Source organism: Limanda limanda, chromosome 9 (genome assembly GCF_963576545.1).
Source record: "Limanda limanda chromosome 9, fLimLim1.1, whole genome shotgun sequence".
In the NCBI taxonomy this organism is placed as follows: Eukaryota; Metazoa; Chordata; class Actinopteri; order Pleuronectiformes; family Pleuronectidae; genus Limanda; species Limanda limanda.
Window position 1 is genome coordinate 19,772,300 of NC_083644.1, and position 17,499 is coordinate 19,789,798.

The window sequence follows — 17,499 nt, forward strand, 5'->3', positions numbered from 1 at the left end:
GTAAATGGATGCCGTACAGACGACGACTGTAGCTGCTTCTGCCTGGTTGACAAGCTGCTTACTACTGTTAGTCATAAAAACAGAGCTGAGTTGCAAGATGTTAAGATCAACCTCTTCCTGAGTAAAGCTGACGCCGGACCACCCAGTACAGGAAATGAACAAGGGCAGATGAAAGAGACCACCCCCAATGAACAGAGCTGGTGATTTGGTTTTAGCTTAAGAACTGATGTAAAGGTCTGATGATATTTCGTCACTCGAGGTGTCAACAATGCAATGCTGGGAACAGATAGACTCAACATTTAGTCAAAGCTAGATTTGAAAAAGAAGTGTGAAACATTTGGGCCCGGCTGAGACAGTGGTAAATTTCATGTTTCTTATTCACAGAAGTGAACTTTTATGTTAATGCAGGCTGGTACCACACATAGTTCACAGACTACATTCTTATTCAAAAGCGTCACATTAAGTGATTAATTGACCACAAACATATCCTTGTGCTTTACAAAAGTGAAGCAGCATAAATCACTTTCAAGTTCAATCACTAACCTACAGTAAAACAGTTTTAATCATCAGAAATGTTCTTATACATTTAATATCGTATGCCAGTCCATTGGTAACTAATATCTGTTGCAAGATATACACTTGTGAATTTATGGTTTGGGGCCTGTAACATATTACCATAGTTACTATAACAGTATGTGTTTCTTTTAATGTTTTGAGTACATTTTATTTTTATAACTGTGTTCTATAGAAGTTCTACAAATAAAGAGGACGGATGTTTGTTTGTCATGCCGTTGTATCAGTCAAAAACAATAATACAATAGTCCAATGTACGCCAATAGCAGAACAATAGATTAACAACACAAGACACCCACAACACATTGCTTGCTTGGTACAAATTGGTAGCTTTCCATGAACGTCCATTGGGTAATTATTGCTCAAGCCCAACAATTAACAGTCCTCAATGTAAAGTATTTGACCAGTTGTGAGTACTGAGCATGGTATTTGCTACAAAAAATCTCTTGAAGTCTCTCAGCTGCTATGTATGCACAAAGAAAATTTGCTTGTCATGTTTTCAGCTGACACAACCATCATTCTTTTCTTATGGTATTAAAAGGTATTGTAATACGTGTGAGATTGTAAATACTTACTGGTTTCCAGATTGCATAGGGCAGTGTATGCTGTATTCAGCCTGCTGAGAAAAAGATCCCCACGATCCAGGGGACCCGTATATTGAACTCTGAAACACAGAAAATTCAAGTATTTTAAACTTTGTAAAAAGAATACAAATATAATAATGAGTATGTGTAACATGACTTGCATATATTTTTAAAACACGAGAACATAGACTCTATGCGTCACTATGCACACCTTTTGACAAACGGAAAAAATTGAAAATCTATGAACATTTCTTTCTCTCAGTCATTTGTTCAAGGGCTTATCCATTACACTTAACAGTCAACACTGCAAACCACCCACCAAGTTTGAAGTCAATTGGATGGGGAGGAGCATCTGTCGAACCCTGTCACCAGTGACATCATCAAAGGTCACGCTCCAGCTTGATGCTACTGCACCAGTGTAACTGATGTCAGGAAGAATGCTGACTTTGTTTGTTTTAAGTGGTTTCATATCATCCCTTAAATGGTCACTTCAGCCACCTAAGAGGTTTCTCCAGAGTCTGGGTCACTATGAGGACTATATCTTTGAGGACTATGTCATTGATTAAGAGATTTTAGAATAAACCTTAATCCAAATGTACTTTTTCAGTAATGTTAAGACCATAACAATCTATTTAAAATAAGGAAGTTGCTGTAATGTCTGATGTCAGATAACTTCAACCTTGGCACAGAAAATGTTAGTGACACGACCCATTAATATTTTCTCTCTTCAACAATAAGCAATAACCAGACGTGCCCAACAAGTAATATCATGACTAGTGTAACTTTGTTTCCCACGTCTTTACATGACTGTTTGACCACAGAAATGTCTGTGATGTCTATTTGATGTGTAGTGACTGTAGGTCTGGGTACATCTGTAGTATATTGACACAAGATGCAGGATATGAGATAGTGCGCAGTGAAAAGAAAAGGTCAGTATGTTCATCCTTGTTTAACTCTGTCATTTAACAGTGTTCTGTACCCAACACAGTCAAAACATACTTTAAGCATGTAATAAATATTACATATCACCTCAAAAATCAGATTCATATTAGATGGAGTCATCAAAATATTTAAAATTTAAGTGAGTAATCATAAAGTTGCAACTAAATGCAATAATTTACCTCCATGTTAGAGGAGCCACCGGAGAACAGGTTGCTGTCCAGCTGAGGGCCCTCTGGATGCAGGTAGTTCTCCCCGTCCATGGCCAGCGCTGAGGGGAGGGTTGGCATCAGACCACAGCTTCACACATGACCACCAGCTGACTTAGGCAATGCACCCTCTGACCCCCACCCACGTGCCGGCTTTGTCCTAGGTAGTACTTCTAGCAGGGGTAAACGCTCTCCATGACCTGAGGAAGACAGTGGAGATGATGGTGTAAAGATGAGTAAAGATTATCACCATCAAATCAATATAGTGGAAGCATACAGAGGCATGTTGGAAAAGTAGTTAAATATAAAACCGAAAAAACTTTAATTTTAAAGAATGAAATATAACTTAAAAAACAATACAGGTTTTGAAGTTATAAATTACATTCATCTGTGACAGCAAATTAGACTAAAAATTGATCGTCCAAGTCAAGACTAATTCTTGCGGTCTCTGTCACCACAAAACCTGAATCCAGCTCTTGTTCATGATGCAGAGTGTGGGTTTATGTTTTTGTTGATTGACAGCCATCGTTAGCTGTCATCTGACAACAAGGTTCCACATTTGCTGGGAGAACCAATTAAAATCACCACAGGAGGGCCACAACAGCTTGAACCATATGGGACGCAGATATGTTGGAAACCTAGACTAAATGGCGATGCACTTAAGCACAGTATAGTACATTTTCAGAACCGTAAAGCGTAATCAGGTCGTTGGCATGCGACGCACTCATAAGCCCCTTTCTGTGTGTATGGGTTTTACGGCTCAAGCAGTGGGTGTCCAATATAATGACAAGTTTGAGTGGCTAGACCAGACTGTCTGAGGCTGAAGGCTGAAGGCTGCCTGCAATGCTAACAAGGTCCCAACCCCAGTCCTCTTTTACACAGACACACACACACACAGAAAAAAATAAAAATATATGCTCATAAACCTTAGAAACCAATACACACAAAAAGGTTATCCTTTTGTTTACATTTACATCAGATTTCCCCATTTAATCTGCCTCAGTAAATTACACATGCTCGCCTATAATTGGGAAACTGACCACAATGACCTACTTTGTCCTGATATGGTTTCACACAGAGACCAAATAGCCCTGAGTGAAAAGGCTGCAGTGTGTACTGCTGCTGCCTACTGCTAGGGTCTGATGAAAATACAAATTGGAATGTGTAAGTCAGCTTTTGCTCGCCATCAGTACGTGCACTCGAACAATAGATTTGCTAAATATAAAATAAAAACGAAATGTAATTCTGTTACTTCAAGATTTAAAAGGTTAATAAGTATCACACAAATCCCCCTGGTTCGAAAACTGAATCAGTTCAGTCTTTCAACACTCCACAATGTTCACCTGTGTAATGTTGGTAACGCTCCCTTGCCCCAAACTACTCAAACTGTTACCTTCCTTCCTTCAGGCCCCCCTCCAGTTTGCCACCAGTGTTGAACATGGGCCAGACATGTTCACTGGGGATAAAGCTGAGGTAAAAAACCCTAATAGAGTACACATGGGTCTAAATAAGAGGGCCGTTGTGTGTCTAAGAATGTGCATGTGTGTGAGTGTGTATGCGAGAGAGAGAGAGAGCATGAGAGACCTGAAATTCATCACGGACACAGCCAATACACACAAAAGGGAGGCCATTTTACCCTCAGGCTGCCAGTGTGATACTGTCCAGATAAGGGAGAAGCAAATGTGGGGAAACCCAATGCAAAGAACCAAGTGGCAAATGTCCTCGGCAGGAGGTCTTAAGCAAAAGGATATTAGATATTTTAACAGTGAGTGTGTACTTGAATGCAACAGCCTAGGACACTACAGGCTGGGATCCGTCAGCAGTTCTTTAATTCCAGTTCAATTTAGGACAAAGGTGAAATAGGCATCAAATCTAATGTGGTATTCTTTTACCCATTTCAGTCCAAGACGCAGGCTAACAGTAACCCAGAGTTAATGCATTACTGTAGCTAATATGATGAACAGTATTCAACCTGGGTTGATAATTCTAGATTAGCCCAAGTTTACCTGGTTCTAACACTTCTCAACCTAGACATGTGTGTTTTCACATCTGTTTGTTGGAAATAATGGATGGATTACCACAAAACTTGGTGAAAGAACAAATTCATGGATCTTGATGAAAATGTTTGGGTACTGATATTTATGAATAAAAATCCAGATCTGGTAAATTTAATTGTGGTTTTATAAGGGAACTGTTTGGCCTTGTTGTAGGTGTGACATTTTTAGTTTACAATATAAACACAATAAAATAAAGAGCAAATAGAAAACAAGCATTCAAATAGGTGAAAGAAACTAAACGGAAACTTAACTTTGTTACTCTAGCTCTATTTATAGAATTGTAAAATTCGACCGAATGCTGTGGTTTCAGTGATGCTTATGAAACTAAAGTTGTACTCTCGAGTGCCTGAACAAAGACATCCAGCTATTGTTATGTGACAGCTGTCTGAATACATACGTAGTAGGACGTCAGACATTAGTTCTTGGTATGACAGATTTTTAGAATGATGAATTTACTCATATGCCATGCAAGTGTATATGAAAGTCAAAACACATCCTTTGCCAGTAGTAATAGTAGTTTGCACTCTACAGTAGAGAATGAGAAATGATTGTGATTGAAGTGTGACAGCTGATAAAAAACATTGTTTTCCTGATAAGCCTTAGTCAAGATGCGCCATCATTCCGTCACTCACTTCACCCTCTTCACCCCCACTTATCACTTACATTACCTTCGCACATTTCTTCAAATTAAAGAATTGCTTTATGTTTAATAGAATACTTGACAAGAACCTTTTAATTCCAGCATTTTCCCATAATGCCCTCTCTGTCATTCACCCTACCACCCACAGCCTCCATATCCTTGCCAGTTACTGTCTCTTAGCAACAGAAAGAAAAAATATCTGTCTTTTGCTGTCCCCTGTTCCCTAACCCCCCATTCCTCCAGCAAGCCTCTGAAGATAATCGATACTGATCATTGCAAGAGTGGTCCCAGATATGGCCTTCCTGTCAGGCCTCTCATTGCCGGAAATCAGCAAAACCCCCTGCTACTCCTAACCTCCGCAGAGAGGAAGAGGGAGGTGATGAAGAAAGCTATCAGAGGCTTTGAGTTCTGGCAGAAAGATAACAAAAGATAAAGAAAGAAACACATCCACAGCTGTACATCAGAGACAAGGAGTTCATTCAATTAAATTCGGCACACACATCAAGCATATTGGTAACTATCATGGCTATATAACATAATTTGTAAACTTTGTCAATATTTGAATTTATAGCCTGTATCAAGATGGCCAGGCAAAGTGTGTATGAGAGAGAGGTAGAAGACAGATAGAGAGAGGGGGGTGAGAGACAGTCTTTTGTAGTGTAATCTGTTAAATCTATTAATTACCTCACAAGGTTGCTGGTTTTTGTGCAGTCTCCTACCATGTGTTTCTCCCTCTCTCCACCTCTCCCCCCCCCCCCCCCCCTCTCTGGGTGGCCAACACAGCTACATGCAGGAAGATTAGGCCATTTCATGTGCAGCAATTGTACAATGCTTATGAAGAAAGAAGCCCATTCACTATACACCGAATAAGCCAAAATGCACTCACTGTGTGTTAAATTCCACAAAAAGGACTGGACATGCAACCATGGAGATTTAGTTCAGTTAAAAACAGATTTTTCCAGCGATGTGGCTTCATTCTAGGCCGTTGGTTCCCCTTGGCTGTGTGAGTCACCATGTGCCTGTCAGCCAGACAGAGGTTAATAGGCAGCACAGCTCTGTCACTTCAAAAAACTCAAGATGTGCGTTCACTGTGTGTGTTGATAACAACAGCACCCAACATGTGCTCGCAAGTACATTAGATGGGAGCGAAAATTTAGTCTGCGGTAGCAAGGGCTCCCTGGTTGTGTGCTGGTGGCCTTTGCTGACTATCAGTGGCTGCCAGAGCACATGGGGATCATCCAGGGAAGTGTGACTTCCTTAAGCTGCTAAATCACGATTAACGCTCACGAGGAGAACCACCAGCCGGCCTCGCGTGTGTGCCATCTCACTCACAAATGCTCATGTGGAGTGCTAACGTAGAATTATTGCTCCACACGCAGATATTTGTGTAATAGAATGGAATGAGGCTGTCACTTGGTAGTAAAACAAATGCATCTATTGAAAATAGAAAAGAGGAATGCATGCATATGTGTGGCTTCAAATGGAGTGCTCAAATGAATGTATGACAGGGAGAAAATGCAGAATTTTGCTACGGTTTAGACAGAAACATCATTTGATCCCACTTCCCACTTGTTACTTTGTAACAACCACAATTTCCCCCTGGTATCAATAAAGCATTTCTGATTCTGATTCTTTTTGTGTCCCCACCATTCGGATAACTGTCTGGGAGACAAGCATATTCTGTTCCATCCATCAATTTTCTTCCACTCATCTGAGGTCAGGTGGTGGTGGCAGTAGGCTAAGCAGTGTATTTCAGGCATCCTTATCCAAGCTCCTCCTAGGGGATTTTGAGGCGTTCCCAAGTCAGATGGGATATGCAATCCCGCCAACAGGTCCTCCTGACCTACCCTGGGGTCCCAGTTGGGCGTGCCACAAAAACTTAAAATCAAATGCACATAGGAGGCATCCTAATCAGAGTATTGAACCACCTGGCTTGTATTGAACCAACTGTATTGAACCAACAGGCTCTTTTTAATGCATAAGAACAATAGCTCTTCTCCAGATTTCAAATCTTCTTACCCTAACTATTAGACTGAGCTCAACCAACCTATGGAGTAAGCTATTTCAGCTTGATGTATCCATGCTTACAATCTTTCATTCCCTACAAACTAACATGGCCTGGGTAAGGGTGGGAACATAGATGGCCTGATAAAAGGAAAACTTTGTCTCCTGGCAAAGGAGGCTCTGAATGGACCTTTTGGATCCCATGTGCCCCAAAATCCCTCGGGATGCAGATGAAATTCTTCTGGAGGTTGGAGTACAAGACCTCACAGACATGGATCTTCTCCAGATGATCCTTATTAACCCACATAACACCTTTATAAATGTATAACCCTAACACAAACCTATTCTGTCCTACATCAGAAAAAACTAAGTAATCCCCTGTCCTGTGGACAACTTTATCTTATTTCTTTTCTTTAGCATTATACTAAATCCTTCTTGAGGTAAAGGGAAAATTGAAACATGTGGCGTGTCCACAACAGAGGAACTTAAATTCCATTTTAATCAATCCAATGTAGTGATTTACCATGGCCATATGAGGGTTGAAAGTTACTGTGCGTGATACTGGTTGAAACCGTGTCAATGTACAGGAGCTTTATGGTGTGGTTATATCTTTGTGTTGTTAAATGCTCTGGTGGTCACATGCACAGCAATACTGGCTGAACCGGTCCAGTGCAGACACAACTTGTTTTGCTTTTCTTTCTGTGTCGGTGTGAACAAGTCTAAGAGAGAAATGTCATGGAAAAATGAAGTGAAAGACAAAGAGGATGGGTGTGAGATACAGTATGAAGTACAAAGTAACCAGGGATTAATAGATAAGGGACCATAAATGTTTGAATTTGTTTCAATAAATGATATACCAGTCAAACGTGCTCTAACATGAAATCTTCCTCTTTGAGGTTGTCTTGCATGCCTCTGTTCCCATTCTTGGTCTCTTTGGGATAAAACGTCTCTTTGGGGTTGTCTCAAGTTTCAATGTGGTCATTTTGCAATTCTTTGGGGTCAGGGCCCCGGAACCCCATCCACGAAAATAACAGCAGCACTATCATTACACTTCCACACTTGAATCCATCACAAACTATAATGTTGCAAGCATCCACATGTCTGTTGGCATGTGCCACTCTCCTGTTGTAGTATGCATCTGTCTTCGCCCGTAACAAACTGGCTCACGTCAATCACTACATCCAAAGCACAAAACTCACTCACCACCACTCTTAGTCCATCAGCATCACCAGTAATCAGGTTAGAAATGATTAGGGTTCAGCTGCTTTACACCACAGCAGCAAAGGGGCCATTAGTTGGTTATGATTGCCTAGACTGGCTGGATTCATTAGTTACCGTGATGAAATATTCATAAAAGGAACAAGTTACTTCCCAGGGAAACACAACACTCTGTCATTCAAAACAGTCTACATTATTAATCAGCACCTTTTTCTAAACAAAAAGCCTATACTTGCCTCTGTGTATACATGCACAAACAGACACACGCATGCATGATGCAAACCCCTTAAGCACATATATGGAAAGACATTAGCTTCCTATCTCTTCTTGTTCTCATCCCCACGAAAGAAATTCCATTCAACATTACAGAAATAACAGCCCAGTAAACCTGATATGACACTGAATAGAGAATAATGATTAAATGACTGTATAACCAAATCTGTTGTATTATCAAGAAACAATAAATGGAAACAAATTCAGCTCAAAGAGCCTATTACTATTGCATTTTGCCCACTCAAATATTTATCATAGAGACTCTATAAACTGAAGCACAGAGGAAGACATAGACTCATTTGACCAATTTAGTCTAACTGAAAGGCAGAGTTCAACGCTGTAGGTACAAATAAAGGAATAACGTTTTAATCTCAATTAGATTAACATCATCTCTCTCCAAGTGGCTATTCAGCACCATTTTGAGCATCTTCTTGCCCATAAACACCAGCTGAACGAGACATTAAAGTAATTTGTTCATAAAGGGTGAAGCTAATTGAGCTCTCATGGCTCAGCGGACGATTTTTGTTGTTGTAAAGGAAACGTCGCGGGGGGGGGGGTGAAGGAGCAAAGGGGGTAAAGGTGACAGCAGAGTGACGTAAAGAGCAGATCACAAACCATGGTTTACGGTGCCTTGATGACACTTATTTAGGGAGCAAATCCCTCTACTTCTCCTGCCACCAGCGGCACCCACCAGAAATAGATCAAAGACTGACTAGATGAAAGAGACAACGATCCACTTAGCTGCCTCTTTGCCCCGTTTTTCGTCAGTCATCTAATTTCCACAGAAAAGAAGGATGATGACACATGCTAACAGGGAGCAGCCCTGTTAGTCTGTTTCAACAAAGCTGCTTTGAGACATGCACAGAGGTCCGCACATGTTCTACACATTTTACGGAGGAGGGGCTGTATGTGAGAAAAGAAATGTCATTTTCTGGAACTTTTCCTGCCTGTCCACTAGTAGAATATCTGGAAACAAGTCCAAGCTAGCCTGTGAGACAATTCATGAGTGAGAATTAGAAAGGAGACATTTCTAACACACGACAAGAATACAAATATCTGTAGTATTCAAAGAAGTGTATTGTTTTTGCACAAAATTACTGTGCAAGCTACTGGATATATCAAATATCTATAGAAGGGTGATATAAGGGAACTACATTATTAAGGTGGGAAGTATCTGTTGCAGAGAGATAAAGCAAACTCTACCACAAGAAGAAGAGGAGCTAAGTTGTTTCTTGAGTGATTATTGTATATTTTAAAAGTAGCATTGTGTTTATTGAGAAAATAGATCCATATTTAGTTAATTTCAAATTTTTTGAGAACCCACAAAAAATAATTAGGAGCTATAATAATCAAACACACAACCTACTGAATATCCCTAATGCCTTAATTGACGTTTGATTTCTACTAACATTGTTTTGTGAATGTTCTCTAGATATATGATCCATCCTCTGCATTTCTGTCACCCTCCCACTCTATATTCTCAATGTCTCCATCACTAGCCCTATATTCTCTCAGTGATATAGCTTACTTCCCCATTTCCATTACTATCTCTCTTTGTTTCCTTGTGTTGTAATGCCCAGCTGTTTCCCTATTTCCATCACAATCCCTCTCTCTTCACTATATCTTTCCATGTCCCTGTGTTCCTTGCATGTATTTTCCTTCCTCGCTCTCTCCAGAGCAGGATGGTGGGATAGGCTGTTACCCCTCACCCGGTCTGACCCGTGGATGTAGTCTGCTGCTGATTGGGGGCAGCTGGTTCCCTGGATCTGATCTCCACCCCCTGTATACACCCCTGTCAGTTGTGGTTATTCAGATTCAGTCATAACACCAGGCAAAAGCTATCACATGCACATTTCACAAGCTACCAATGGAGCACTGGGAAGCAAAACCTGGACAACTGAACTGGAGTGTGTGACACAAGACAGGTTTTAAATATGCATCACAGTGGTGTAATGTCTGTTGTGACCTTATGAATGGAAACTGTGAGTCCAGTTGACCAAATATAATGGTGTATAGTACATATCCCAACAGAGGGCAGGCTTGAACACCTGCTCAAGCTAATTCTGAAATGTAGATTGGAGCGAACAATTCAAAATAACCGTTAATTCTTACACAAATTAAAACATTACATTATCAATAATACCAATATTGTCCTATGCTGGAAACAATACACAGGACAGTGATATTAATTTAGGTGAGTTGCCAGTAGAGGTTCAGTTTTGTGAACTCTGCCCTTCTGCTGTTCAAATCTAGACAGTACTCTATTCCTCTCAGACTGACCTCACTTCTCTGGCAGGCGTGAGAATATTGCACCACATGCACAGCGTCAGGGAGCCTGTCAATGTCTGTCTGGGCCACTTGGCTATGCTAAGTTCAGTTAAGTTCATCAGTAGGCTTCAGCTAGCTGGGCTGGCTGACTGACAGGATCAACTAATGCTGATACCTCTGGAACAATGGCTCCACTGCGAGTTATAAGAAACTACACAGAACATTTTTCAGACTGACGTCTGAAAAAGTGATCAGGTGGTAGACCCGCTCCAAATGTACATATAAAGGATCTCAATATAGAGGGCCCATTCTAGGGTAAAGAAAACAACAATTCATACACTTTAGATGAAACACACTAGGATTATTTATGTTCAATTTCTGCCACTAGATTCCATTACCTAAATCTTAAACACTGATCCTTTAAATACATTAATATCAGCGGACATAATGTTATTTCTAAGCTCTCATATTTCCGGATCAGTACTGCAAATGCAAGTTAATCTAAATTACAGTGTATTATTGCATTGTACCACTGTAGTAGAAGAGGGCAATGCTTCTTTTCACAAATCCCACCTCCAACAAGGTCTCCATGAGGACAAGGTAAAATAACTAACTAAAAAACTGTTGCCACGTTTGCATAAACACACATAAATCCAAGCAGCAGGACCTGTTAGATTAATAAAACCATTCTTCAAAGACAAAAGTAAGTTAAGATATTGTACTGCTAGTATTACAAATACGGCTGGACGAAACAAGATCTGACTGACTAAGAGCAGCTCATAGCAGCAGCATTAGAATAGGCTGACCAATACAGACAGACTGTTCCTTTTTGTGATAAACAAGATGTCCTCTATCCCTGAAGGACACATATAAAACCACCATGGGGATCAATCCACTAGCAAACAGGAATGGCAAACAGAAATTTTACTCAAATTTACTACCGATAAAAACTTCACCAAACCACAGAGGTGAGAGTATCCTGTACCAAGTTTGTAAAATGACAATTCAGAACCACATATAGCATTGCAAATACGCCTGCTAAATGGACACAAAAAATCCAGCAATCTACCTGCCTTTCTGCCATGTTAAGGATTCAAGCTTCGAAAATCAATTGGCAAATGCTAATTTTCCCAGAATAGAAGCCGGCCTTGTCCATGATGTGAAGTGCATGGACCATATCTGCTGACACTGGAGCCTGTAGGCAGGGACTATGACAGTGGACAGTGATGTTAAGGTTTCACTCTACGTCCCCCCCCCCATTGATTTAACTGTTGTTACAGTAAAGGGATTCGCTCAACATGTGTGGTTAAGCAGTGGGCTGCAGAGAAAGCACAGTTTTAAAAAGGCTTACCACATTCAGCTTTCTCTAGTTCTGAACAACCAACATTACGAAGAACTCACTTTGGTTTTGTTCCACTGCGATCACACAGATTTGGCAAAAAAGTTCTTCAGTCAGGTTATGAATTGCATAACAGATTTAACCCCAACATAAAAAATTAACTAATGCACTTACTACAATAATTGCTTAAGGGATTCAGGAGTGATGAGACAGAACATTTAATTAGAAAATAAACAATAGAGTCACTGTCATACATGCAAATACCTTTAATACATCTAAATTCGACACAGGCTGAACATCATGAGAAAACAGTCTCATTTCCCGTAAACTACACTAACATTGCACATTGAGACGAGGGTCAACCCTTTACGTTTAACCCGTTATATAACGTCAACACACAATTGATGAATTCTCATCTTGTGTAAAATACCTAACACAAGAGGACCAAGGATCCTAGGGTCAGCTAAAAGAGTCTGACGTAGACAGGACCACTGACTTTGTGTCAATGAAACCACGTCTATAGGTGTACAATAAGTCATATCTGACCACTCTACAACTCAACTCCAAAAGCTTAACAGCACAAGCTGTAAGTCAGCCTTCAAATAATAGTTTATATTGTCCTTCTCTGTGCAAGCTCCTAACTGAAATAATGACACACAGTATTCAGTCACCCATCAATGTGTACACGGATATTCTTATCATATTTCCCATAAGTCCCATTTTGAAAACAGTGCTTGCTTTTCTCAGAGGGATGTTGACACAGTTTTTCCACAGAAATCCATAGGGCAAAGTGGCATGCTCCCCTCCATTTCACTCATCTCTTACAAAGCTCTTATGTGGCTTGGGACAGATCCACATTGCCTCCAGGTCTGGACACTGGCTGGGACATAGGATACTCATAAAGGACTGGTTTGTTTCTTGTCACAGCGTGGAGGTGAACACTACAGCCACATATTCCAAACAATCGCCACTTGTTCTATCTCCCTCTTCTGAACAAACATCCATGTTGTGTTTAATACATAAACTATTATTAAATGAATGCCAGATTCCAGGAAAGCAGGAACTGAATCAAATGTATTACCTAGGCCCGGGTCCCCTCCTCCACTCCACATTTTTCACTCTCACTCTAATCAGCCCACAGGCCATAAATGAGATTTACAACTGGCACCAATTGGAGAGGGGAGAAAAAAGGGCTAGTAAAGACGAGGGGAGAGGGAGAATGGAGGCCAGGGAGCATAGAGCAGGGGGCATGAGCGATTGGGTGAGCCATGTATCACTGCTGTTTGAGATCACTCGACCAACAAAAAAAACCATTACAAATATTTCCTGGTAATTATAATAGTCATCTGAACGCAAAAGAACCACAACCTGAACATTACATTAATGGGAATTTACCATGTTATGTCAGGATGCATTACAACATTTATCTAACAAACTTGCTTGTCCTGCTTTGTGAAATACCTCCATGCTCCTTATGTATCATTCTTACAGCTCCTGTAGGCTCTAAACACACTATCAACAGATCCAGTGTGTTTTGCAACCCTCTGAGTCCCTGCAGGGCAGGCAGCCATCAACTGTCTGACACGGTAAGAGAAATGAGAGGGGGGGTGCAGCTCAAACATACAATTTAGCTCTAACACACGAGCACTGTTCAGAGATTACCTTCACTGGTATGAAATTAATTGACAGAGGCAGGCATTTACAAATATTCCCAAAATATTACAGGTCATACTATTTAATTTCCCCAAAAGTAGACAGTATTATATGTCAATTTTTTTCGGGGGGTGGGCTATTATCTTAGCTACAGTGATTCACAGGACAAAAGAAAAGGAATGCCATATGATGATACAATTTATCTGTATGATTGTCTCTGAGAACGAAAGTTTAATTATCAAGTTTCCGTGCTCTAGGTTGTGGATAATTAAAACTAAAAAGGAGTTGTGTTTTTTCCCCTGTATCTCTACTTCACAATCCAATTTAAACAACCAGTCTGTTGCCATTAAAGTCTACACTGGTGCAAGAGGAATTTGACAGCAAATAACACCAAGGCCACGGACCACATCACCGGGGTTAAGGGCACCCGGCTAAAACCGTGACGGGACCTAGCTTGTCATTCACAGTCACCAAATAGTTTCCATCAACAAGAGGGGAAATTACATAATTAGAAAAATAGCCAGCCACCATGGCAACCTACTATGTCAAGGCTTGTGTGGAGCTCGACAACCTTTGGCTGCAGGCAACAGACACACTGAAAACCAAAGAGTGAAAATTGCAGGAACGGTTTAATAAAAAAGAACTAGAGGGGACAGCCTTGTGAGAGCTGTTTTCATTTCTACATCGTCGCTCATAGTTTTCTGAAGCACTGACAAATATTCCAGTGCGTTTGGTTTCTGTCACACAAGAAGTAAAACATCCATCCATATTTACTTTTATATTAAAAATACAGAAGCTAGGAAATTCAGGAGAACACCAGTGAAATATTTTTTCTTATAACAGCATGGTGGTGCATGGGGGTAGTGCAGTGTAGATTTCAATATAAACACAACAGCCAATTATTCCTTGGGGAGCACTTCATTCTGATCCACCACTGAGGCATATCCAACTCTCTATAGTTCGAAATGATATGGAGATGCATTCATGCATTAAACAAAACACCCAGTTACACCACTGACCGCACAGATCACCAAACTTTAATATGAGAAAAATCTACAACCTTGATTTTGATTTGTGTTTGTTTTCACTGTCTCGTTTAGTCGTGTAATAGCGACAAAAGAGGCAGAAACCGGAGCATGTTCCAACTCCCTGTACCTTGAGATCACGTTACAGTCTATTTACTTCTACCCAGCTAGCATTAGCTAACATCTTCTCATGTATGCTTGTCCGTGAATTAAAAGCACAAGTGTGTCTTCGTGGACTTAATGTTGTGTTTTCACACAAACAGCACCGCGGTGTGAATGTGTCTCTTTCTGAGGTCCGGAGCTTCCCTGGTCTCCACAGCACAAAGGAAAGCAGCCACAGCTCGACGCTACCGAGCAGCTGCCACCACAGCTAGCTTCCCGAGCGACCAACAAAACACCGAACGAGCCGTGGCCAGCGAGCTCCCACCGGCCACAAAGCACTTCCACCTCATCCAGTCCCGTGTTTTAAGTAGTAATCGACGACGGCACAATTGAGCATATCCCCAATTAGTTCGATAAAACCAGGCGTACTTCTGGTAGCTAACTGTGCTAGCTAGGTTAGCATAGCTCATAGCGATTCCCGACTGGGTATGTTCGTTTTGTACATTGTCTGCGAAGGTTAATATGATGGCATTACTATGTAGTTATCTCAGGAAAATAGGACACCTAAAAGCGTTAGACCCCGCCATGGGAATACTCATCGCGGTGGCTAAGATACCGAGGAGTGAGTTTATATTGTGTAAGTTACAGTAGCGTGTATTGTTTAAAAGGCAGATTACTTGCTGGTGAGCTAACATCAAAGCAGCTGCTTATTACCAAGTAACTAGCTAGCGTAGTTAGCCGCTGGCTTTTCTTAAGGCTAGCCCGGTGATTCTGAGACATCAACACCGAGGGTCTTTTTAATGGGTTTCCCCTGCCCCTCACTTCGCTGGGTTTCAAGGCTTTCTGAGTTTACAGATAACGTGTCCTCCCGATAACGCCGGACTCGAGAGCAGCCGCCGGAGAAGCGGCGTAGCCCGTCGTAAAAAACGTGCGCGCCTAGGAGAGGCTGCCCAGGACGCATCTTGTTAATCGGCGACTGCCGATGTGTCGCTCGCCTTTTTCCAACAATCTCCTCGACGCTGCACTCACCGTTCAGTCGGGATCTGATTCGAAGTCCAATCCCCGGCCGCGCGACCCGATGCTCGACGAGGAGTCGCCTCGAAGAAACGGAAACTGGGGATTTTATCCAACTTATTCTTCTTAGTTGTTTTCTCCACTTCCTGATTGAGACGGTGCCATTTTGAATGCGAAAAAACGCTTCCGCCGCTGTGGTGACGCGCAGCGCCGCTTGTTGATCGCTAGCAGAAAACAGCTCGGGCCATAAATAGTTCATTGAGTTAACACCTGAGCCTCCACTTCACCTCAGCACCGGGATATAATACACACGCATATATAATACACACACATGATGGGAGGTCAGAGAAGAATTTAACCCCTATTGATCACGTACTGACCCTACAACCCATTAATGATAATAGACGGATAATAACTACAAGTAAGGAATGGGCCCTATTAGATATAACATTCATGAAGAGTTTGGTACAATATAGTTAATGTACTTATTAGCTTCTATTTTGTAAACCATTTATGACAACTATTATGTAACTTATACTCTGAGATTGATAAACAAACTGAGTGTATCCTTAACACATTACACAGCACCTTTAGTTACAATGTGCTGGCAAGTTAAAAATGAAAAAATTGAAGGCAAACGATAAGAAACTGTCAAAAAAAGAGCAAATAATAGGAAACAAATAAAGAAAGGGTTAAAAGTAAGAGCAGTTGAGATAAGAGTCTAAACAAGAGGAAAATAAAACATTATAAAATGATGTAAATAGGTCACAACTAAGAGAAGGCACACCTTCAATGTCTTTAAGAGAGTTAAAAGATGATCATTATGTTCCAAAGAGTGGGGTTCCTGACAGGAAAGGCCTGCTCACCTTGGCTTCTCAGCCGGGACTGTGCTGAGGACCTCAGGTTACGACTGTGCACATATGGTGTCAGAAGATGTGACATTTACTTAGGTGCAAGTCCAGGACGGGGTGTTAAAGTCATTAGTATGTAATATTTACAAAATATTATTCAACATTGTATAAGTGAACATGACACAGATGATTGATCTAACTCAGTATGGATCATCTGAGGATTGACATTTTGAGATTCAGATAGATGTCGCCCGATGAGACATAAAATACTGTTTATGTATACTTTACATATTTGTAAATGTGTATAGAGCATACACAGCTGTAACCCTCACTTGTATTTTGATATTTTAATTTGAAAGCCATGTTATAGTGCCTCTTGTTTATACCAGGAGTGAATTACGTCTATTTAGGATTATTTTATTATTTTGGTCAGAAAATGTGCTGGCAATGATAATTATAAATCTTTAAAATACCCTCACATTCCCATAGTTGAAATCAACGATTCATGGTAAAACAATTCTCAAGGAAAAGGATCTAATAATTTCCAACTAAAAAAAACCTAAATTATCATACAGATATTTCATCAGGTTTAGCATTTGTTTTCCTTTTAGGAGGCCATTGGCCTAGATTAAGCCCACAAAATCAGAGCTGGCTTGACAGAAAAAGCATTGCACAGCTGCATTAAATAGCACATGGGAAATACATCTGATGGTACTGAGTATAAATGGTATAAAAGTATAAAATAAGTTA

General features: G+C 40.7%; 1 protein-coding gene across 3 annotated transcripts in view; it reads right to left on the reverse strand.

The window, feature by feature from the left end:
* sbno2b (strawberry notch homolog 2b) overlaps positions 1-16,050 on the reverse strand; it is a 63,311-nt gene extending 47,261 nt beyond the window's left edge. For all 3 annotated transcript variants that reach the window (XM_061077684.1, XM_061077683.1, XM_061077681.1), the window contains exons 1-3: positions 15,914-16,050; positions 2,279-2,505; positions 1,149-1,237 (exon numbers count right to left, since the gene is read on the reverse strand). In XM_061077684.1, the coding sequence (XP_060933667.1) occupies positions 1,149-1,237; positions 2,279-2,386 (197 nt within the window). In that variant the 5' untranslated portion in view covers positions 2,387-2,505; positions 15,914-16,050. The remainder of the gene's footprint in view (positions 1-1,148; positions 1,238-2,278; positions 2,506-15,913) is intronic.
* Between the last annotated feature and the right edge of the window lie 1,449 nt (positions 16,051-17,499).